The 9,027-nt window shown below is 37.9% G+C and overlaps 1 protein-coding gene across 1 annotated transcript in view; it reads left to right on the forward strand.

Annotated features, from left to right (window-relative positions):
• LOC139122728 (inositol polyphosphate multikinase-like) overlaps nucleotides 1–8,850 on the forward strand; it is a 30,174-nt gene extending 21,324 nt beyond the window's left edge. Inside the window, exon 5 of the mRNA XM_070688399.1 lies at nucleotides 80–8,850. Coding sequence (XP_070544500.1) covers nucleotides 80–663 — 584 coding nt within the window. The 3' untranslated portion in view covers nucleotides 664–8,850. The remainder of the gene's footprint in view (nucleotides 1–79) is intronic.
• Nucleotides 8,851–9,027: the final 177 nt, after the last annotated feature.

Consider the following 9,027-nt stretch of genomic DNA (forward strand, 5'->3'; position numbering starts at 1 on the left):
TCCTTGACAGCAAAGGGTGTGCGGCAAAATGCTTTACATATATCTTACAACTGGTTTTCATCTTTTAAATTACTAATAGGTTTGGTAAGATACTTCAGCAACAGGAAGTCATTTCGTTGTGACGTAGTCCCGGCATTCATAAACCGGCTTGAGAAGATAGAAAACTGGTTCGACAAGCAATGTAAATATCATTTTGTGTCAAGTTCTCTTCTGTTCGTCTATGAAGGAGAAACGGAAATTTCGGAAATTCGCAACCCGCCGCCGGCGCCCGCAGCATCCCTCAGGAACGGAGACCGTGACGTGATTTTAGACGTCATCAACGATGACGTCAGGGACTCCCGCAAGTACGCGGTTTCCAATGGCGACGGTGAGAAGCAAAGTCATAATAGCGGGGAGAAAACAGGACACTCGTCTTCCGGAGGTGAATTACAAGGCGGGAAATGTGTCGACACCTCAACTCCTACATGCAGCTCATCGGGTAACACGCCAGCGGAAAATAGCCACGACGCCCTCACCGACATAAGGATGATAGACTTTCCGCACGTGGTGCCCTCAACGTCTGTAGATGACGACTACCTCTACGGGCTGAGGAGACTCATAAACTACTTGAAAACGTTGTTGATTCACGGTGCTGATTATCATCAGCTCATTGATCGAGACTGATCACCCGCATTTAATAGCATTCCACAAAATGCCTTCCACGAATTCATTTACACAAAACTGCCAAGTATTATGTATTGGCAGTGAGGGGAGAGAGAGAGGGAGCAAGTTGAAATGATTGTGATAGTATTAGGTTGGGTAGATGCGGTGACGTAGTACATCATTATGTACCCTTGTGTCGGTACTTTACTCACACAGTACACCTTACATGGTTATATTTTGTCCTACTTCATTAATTCAATGACATTTTACGTTTCTCTCAGTACAGGTTTACATCATATATGTGACACGCACTTGCAAATACGGTTTTGAAACTACCTTCGGGCGCCATCACGGGTTATTTATTGTCAATGTTTTTTTTCTGTGAAATGCAGTCATCGCCCAGTATATTTGTCCTGCCAGTCACGTTATTCCAACTTTTATTCCTAGAACTTTGACGTTGGATGGAGGATTTACTGAGACAAAGTTGCCAATTTTTAAAGTGTGGTTTGAGGGGTCGACCGAGCATTTAGGGCCTCGGGCAATATCCTCTTACGGTCTTCGATGTTGTTCTTTCCATTGAAATACCTGAAGCCTTGTATCACACCGCCACATTCCATATGGCATTTTTTGGCGAAACTGGACGTTTTGTTAGAACTGCGTGTCACACTTTGTACTGATGTTCTGGTCCAGGGTACCGATAACTTGCCTCTGTTTTGCGCATGATCTGCACAGGCTATTTGCAACTCCCCCACTGGTGCTATGGGTCAAAGAAGTGTCAAGTTGTTTTTCATCTGTTCCATATTGTCTGAAGTATTTGTCAGGTCTATGCAGACACCAGCTACCGTGCCTTCATCTTGATCAAAGCGTATCTGATGCAAACAGTTCTAAATTTCTCAATTGAACAAAAAATAATCACGCCCTCTCTCCTAATATTGTACCGTTAGCAGTATCGAATGACGCAATCTTGTAAATTTTCAAACCTGTTTCAAGATGTCACAAACAAAGTAAGTTATATTAGGAGAATATATTTTTCCGTCGTTCACGGCTAAGTATAGGAGAAAATAGTTCTCCAACTCGATTGAATTTGATATAAGTAAAACAGTCCTTGAATTCGATGATATTTTATATCAGTATTAATTATGATCGTGATTTACGTAGGAGCATTTTATACAGTAATAAGACAATATGATAATTAACTCAAGTAAGTAAATCTAGATGGACATTATTCGAAAACTATATGTTGAAAATTTTATTAATAATTGAATTTCACGACATCAACGAGATACTTGAATTGGAAATTATTATATTGCTAAACTTTCGCCCATACGTTCGGCTCAGAAAAAAATGCTGTAAAAATCGTTTGGGAAATAATTAGGAGTCGTGCATTTTGTAGATAAGAGTAAGCCAAATTGGTCTTTATTTAATATTCAAACTATGAATGGCGACTATATTCAATAATGAAATCCAAAAATGTCAAATAAAATAATAATTTTACAGAAAATAGATATTAAAATCGTAATTTTCACCTGAGTTTCAAAATGAGTTGACAAAAGATGTAGTGTAGAAGGAAATTGGTATAAGAACGATTAATGTTCTCAATATTTGTCCCTGTAGCCTATTCTGATTGACAGTTGTTCAAGAGCCAAAGACCCGGATGTTGGACGTATGCCATGTATAAAAATGTCCCAGTTTGCAACTGCTGGTGATTTTATAGGAATATATTCAGTTGTTGATGGTACTAATTATGGATTACGACTTTTCAGAGGTAAAAAATGAAAGTGATTCTGTTTGTCAGTCCTTCAAAAACCGAACCACTACTTTTCTCAACAGTACATGATGCCTTCATATGCACTGAAACGGAAGAGCGTTCATGGAACATGACTGAAAACCAATATTAACATTGTTCAGGACTCCCAAAGGGATCACCATATACTAACACTCTATAATAATTGTGGGTGATCTTTCAGAACCTTTTCGCTTTTCGAATTTCCGATACACACTATTGCTGGTAACTCGAAAGTGTGAGTAGCGTGGAGTCGATTAGTGAGTCCCCCGGTCAAGAGTCGATGATTCTACGGTGGTTTGCACATATCAGGCTGTTTCTCTGTACGGAAAGAAGTTGTTCTTGTTGCAATCATCTTGTTGAAATCTTCTTGATTGTAAATGCAAGACGGTTTGTGCACGTACCAGGCCGGCGAATCATGACTTCAAATAGAGGCCTCAGGGTGTGGAGAGTGTCATGGCGGCGCCTTGTATAGAGGACATCACAACTTCTTATTATGAAAATTAAGAAGGATTTTCTGGAAACGAATAAGGTATACTAATCGACAACCCGTTCTGCTTACGCCTATAACCTACTTTGGTGCTCTTTCTGACTTGATTCAACGCTTTTGCTGTTGAACAATTTACATTCCTTCGTGCCTAAAATTGGCTGAAAAGGCTCGCTCAAGCTCCAACAAGCTCTATTTTGTATTTCTAGAGGCGATATCAGTGTTACTGTTCTTCAACTTCGAAATAATATTTTATTACAAATGTCGAATGGGGCATAGACCCTCGAGGGTCTATGAATGGGGTTTCCACTTGCGTGTAATATGCTTTCTCTATTTTTTAAGCGACAGAGTCTTACGTACGTCAGTGAAAAGTTACTTCAGAAAGACACATTCACAGGAGCACAATATTTTACAGTTTTCACATCTCATAGCAGCGTTGATGTTGTATCTCAACTTGCCACCCCGGGCTTTAGTCCTTCAAGGCAGAAAAATGTAGAAAAGTTAAACGTATAAGCCAAATAGGGTCAGGGGTCAGCTATTCGCTTAGAGTCTTCAATGAAAGTTTTTTGCTTTTGTTTTTTATGAAAAATGTAAGTTGAGCATAGGCCAATACATAGAAAGTTTAATATTGACGGTACAAATGTTGTTTTTACTCCCTCACTTTCAGGCAACTTGGGAAGATAGCTCCCTCTTTTATACCGGATGGAAATTACACTTTATTTTTAATTATATCATACTAGTATATAGATGGCGCAAATACAGCGATCTGATTGGTTGAGACGCGAAAAGAACCGTGGTATATTGGCGATATACCACGGCTGGCATACGCGCGAACTCTCAGCTTGAGCAAAGATCTCTTTTTGTCGTTCCTCGCCAGAATTTCAATATACTGATATGATATAATAGCAATAAATCACACCCAGCGACGGTATACCACTCGATTTTGACCAGTGCACTCCATATATGTACTCGCTATCGCATATATGTCGTGAACTGGTCAAAATCTCGTGGTATACCGTCGCTGGGAGTGCTTTATTGCTTAATTATTGCCACTGCCTTCCCCCACAAAGGACCTTAGGACCTTAGTAGTTTAATTACTAATTTAGGATATCTCAAAAATACCGACAAACCTGGCATATTATCGCAATATGAAGTAATTTCTGTCAAAAAGAGGCTTTTAAGAATAGAGAATCAGCACTATATGGTCATAATTTTTTTTGTAATTAAGTGGTTCATTCATATCTATCGTTTTAAAAACCGGCAGTGACGTTTCCAGAACCGGACGTGACGTTGTTGTGTAGAACAGTCAGTCACTGAGCAATTATCCACGGAGCAAATTGAAAGAAACAACTCGGCTTTGGCAAAGTTTAGTGATGTTTTGAATTAACATATTTACAGGGTCCGAATAAGAGGAGTCGATGAAGTTTCCGATATCTGAAATTATGTATAATTTGGAATTAGCACCTTTATTGTTATGCTGAGAAATAATTTCCATTTTGTGTGTAAGTTTTTCGAAAGTTTCATTTTAATAACATAAAATTTTCGATTGGTGCAATGGTATAATGGTATAGAATGAAAGATAATTTTACATTATAACTCTATCAACACATGTATTTTACCCACGTTTTTGTAATAATATTGTATCACGTCAGAAGTTAGCAGATTGAAGGTGGCATTTTAGTTCAGGAAATTTTGTAGAGCTTTGCTCATTTTCAAAGCAGGCCAATACTGAAACAAAGCGATTTTTAAAAAAAAGGATTCGTTGTAATAGATTAATATTTTTGACGACAGGTTATGTTTATTGTCAGCATGTACACACTTGAGACACCGAGTGTCGCTGTTTCCAGTAGGATGTACATCACCTCATGTACCACTGTTATTAGGCTGTCGTCCTCATATAGAGCTATATAGCTTAGTACCAGAAACATGGCTATTTGAAACGTTTTTAGTTTGGTTCAATGCCCCGGTTCCTTACGTTTTTAAATTTGCCTCCAAACCGTGCGACATAGGAAAATGTCAATGAAATAAAACAATACATAAACCCAGTAGCGACCTAACCTAGGTCCGATCCACTGACCCAAACTGATTTTATAATCTTTCGGCTGTTACGACACAAAAAAAAAATCCCACAGAAGACGTCATGCAATCCAAAATGGCTCCTTCAACTTTGGCAGGTGTGTTGTTGATACCTTGTGAAACACTGCAACCAGTACCTTGACGTTCTTGAAAAATATACTATGTGCTAACACATTCCCTCCACTGTTTTGTGAGGTACCGTGCAGTGCTAATAACAATTGAGCAAAGACGAGCTTTATAAGATATACTCGAAGGCAGGAAATTCGACTTACCAACATAATTTGAATAGGACATATAACAGGAAACACGTTATTTAACTCCTCCATTTCATAGCCTGAACACACTACATGTGTGTGCACGAGTCTGCTCGTTCAACAAGTTGAAAACGCGCTGTCCTTAAAGGGAAGGGGTCGTCCAGTCTGCGGCTGCGCGACTTTCTTTTTGATAAACATTGCCTCTTCCAGAAATTGGCGATGAATGTCGAGCAAATGTGAAGCAAATTCAACATTTTATGCATGGTCATAGTTCACCAGTATTGCAGCTTTTCTATCAGTGCAACATTTTGCCAAATTATTAAACTTTGGCCGCGTCCTTTGTTTTTTAATATGAAGCTGCTTCGGCAGAAGTCACAATTTTACGGGTACAGCCGCAATATGCACAATGGATGTGCGCATAGCAAGAGAACTGTGTCCCGTACGCATAGCGGCAGACTGAACCCCCCTCCCCCGTTTTTTAAGGTGCTATAATCACTTGCTACAATTCAGTTACTCTAACTTTTGGTAAAATTTTTCAATTTTTAGTTCTATAGAGCCTAAAACACTGAGACTCTTTATTAGTAAGGTAGAATGCGCCTTTGGAACAGACCTTCGGACTTTTAAACTTTTACAAATCTTTTCACATCTACCACTTGCATGGGTTCATTTTAAAGCTTTTGGTGTCAGAAAACTTTTCACCGTCTTTCTTTTTCGAAATCGAAAATTCTATTTTTCTCCATAGAGTTAACACAGGGATGGCGGCCAATTTGAATTTCAAATATGGGTAAATCTTCAAGTTGGGTAATTTGTTTCTCTAGTACCAACATTTGCACGGTGACCCCCGGTTTTTATTCTTGATTTTGAAAGAGAATGGCTAAAAGATTCCTTAAGGAAAGTTTGAGCAAAAGTTTAAGTCTGTCACTTTCGAGGCGCATGCTACCTTAATGTATGTAGGAATATAAAACAGTGGCCGTACTTGCGAACACGACTCAGTGTGTAAGATATGCAATGTTATGTTTGAAAAGTGGTTTCTAGTCAGGGCTAAAGCTCAGTCGCAAACAATAACATTTTGACATTACATAGGTACAGAATGTGTGCTGACAAGATGATCATAAACAGAGCAAAAGTAATGAAAAGTGCAGCGAAGTTGCAGTCGCAGGACCAGTATCTTTAACTTCTGATCGGTTTTACTATGGTAAGTTCCTGTTCTACTCACAAAAGCATGTTGAAACATCTATCATTTAGTCTGTCGACACAGCGTCTATACGTGTAAAAAACACTGTTATTGTTAACTTGTGAATTCTAGTCCGTACTGAAATTTACCTGTCACAGCAACAAATCAATTCACACATACACGGGTCGAGTTGACAAGCTGAATACTGTGTATCTCAACGTGCTTTCGGGAGTAGAACAAGGAACTATAGTTGAAATTAAAACAAAAATAGTGAAAACATCAAAAGTTACTGGTAGTGGCCCTGTGCAACAATTTTGCCAATTTTACTATGATTCACTAAAACAGAAGCCATATCTCTACGCATTCCGTCACCATCTTCCAAATTGTTTTAAATTTTGCTTGCAAACAAAATGAAAGAGTTGGCATACAAAACTTGTACATTCCTGATTACTATAGTACACTGTAGAACAAAAGCTCAATTAACTGAGTCTGTATTTTTTCTCACAGTAATTTTGCTGTAGTTTTTTTCCTATATATACGTCGTTCATTCTAGTGTAATATGAGGGCGAGCACTTCGGATACTCTTTTTGTACATCTGCCTAATCTCGCCTGTACATATCATCATTTGCAAGAATGAGTCAATAATTTGATAACTGAATTTCCAAGAGTTTTTTTAAACAAAATAACATCTCCGAGTGTGTTTTCCATGGATGTTCACCTCTTGAAGTCACGTATGTTTGTGACGGGAAATTAAGGAACGCGCCTCGGGTACACAAATTTGGACTCTCAAAATTGTACAACTCTTTTCTGATATACCACTCACTTGCTCAAGTAAGTTAATGCATGGGTGTTTGTACCCATCAAGCCCAAAAGTAGGAAAATGATCAATTAACTTTAAAAACCACCAGATTTGATTGATATTTGGCCTAATTATTGGAATTATTAAATTCTTTAAAAAAATGTCTCCCTAAATCTTGACGAGTTGAGTCACGTGACCAAATCGGATATTTTCCCGCCAAAATTTACGTCTTTATTAATTTTAATATTCCAACCGTAAACCGTTAAATTTTCTTGATTTTCTTTGCACTTTTGGAAACGACATTTATCATATTCTTTCAAAAATACATGGCACTCTTGAAACTCTATCTATACTTCTTTCTGATATTCAAAATATTCATGTAAAACGTCAAAAATATTGTATTTTGTTGTTTTTGTGAAGAAATAATATTCAAAATTCAATAATTTTGCATCTGCCACTAGTTCTAACACAAGTTGCAATCCCATTTTACATTAATTGGTCATAATATTTTAAATATTTTAATGTTTAACGGTTGGAATATTCAGTTATTTGCAATATACAATTTTGGCGAGAAAATAACAGATTATGGTCACGTGACCTGACTTGGGTAATATATTATGATAAATTTTGCTTAATCAAATGCGAAACATATTTTTGGCAATTTTCACAATTTTCTGACCAGGTCTGATTAAAAAGTATGTTCAAACTGATTTTACATGTATGCAAGCCTATGCCCATGCATTAACATACCTGAGTGGTTTTTCGGAATTTGAAAATTTTATTTTTCTCCATGGAGTTAATACAGGGATGGCGGCCATTTTGAATTTCAAATATCGGTAAATCTTGGGTTATTTGTTTCTCTAGTAACAAAATTTGCTCTGTGACCCCCGATTTTTATTCTTGATTTTGAAAGAGAATGGTTGAAATATTCCTTAAGGAAAGTTTGAGCAAAAGTTTGTCTTTCAATTTCGAGGCGCGAACTGCCATAAGCTTTCCAGGTTCTTGACTTTGTGAATCACGTTGGCTGTTTGTTTTCCGCGACGTGTTGGGCGTAACGTCGCTACACATACAGCAAACGTCACATTGTACCTGTCCAAATCAAAAGTTGAACATCACAACTAACACCAACCCGGAGATAAAATTACTTCCAATGCAGTTTGGGATTCGTCACCACTTGTAATTTCCTATCAGGGCTACAATACACTACAGGGTAGTCATGATTTTGGAGGAAATTTTTTTTTCCCCTATGTAGAGTGTTATACAACCCATCTCACGTTTCTGTTATTCACTCATACCTACAGCATGTTGATCAAAACCCTTGAGCCTGTCGCAACTGAACAGTTTTGTATTGTGTCTTTCACAACTTCCATACACGAGTTTGAATTCTACGTGTCACTGAAGATTTAAACATATATACAAATGTGATATATTTTGCAAGCAGGAAGAAGTCCGTGTCAATATGCCCTTATGTACCCCTGATATTAACGATGACTTTATTTCTTCCTTCTGATCGGAGAATTTTCGACGTTACCTGTTTTTTAGATTGCCTACTAATGGTGGATTTATGAAAATGCAACTTGTAATGTTGGGATCTTCATAAAGTACAGCAAAATAAAAGTATTGACAACAACACAACACGATTGAAGTTGCGTCTGTTATGTCTGCTTGGGATGTGAACTCTCAGTCGTTGAGGGCGCATTGCTTGTTGTGAAGCGTGGGATTGTTGGAATAAACAGTGTTTGTTGTGGCAGCAAGGGTTGACAAAGTTAGGCCTACCGCTGAATAAAGGGTTGTATATAGATTAATGGTCTA

The sequence above is a fragment of the Ptychodera flava genome, chromosome 22, assembly GCF_041260155.1.
Source record: "Ptychodera flava strain L36383 chromosome 22, AS_Pfla_20210202, whole genome shotgun sequence".
In the NCBI taxonomy this organism is placed as follows: Eukaryota; Metazoa; Hemichordata; class Enteropneusta; family Ptychoderidae; genus Ptychodera; species Ptychodera flava.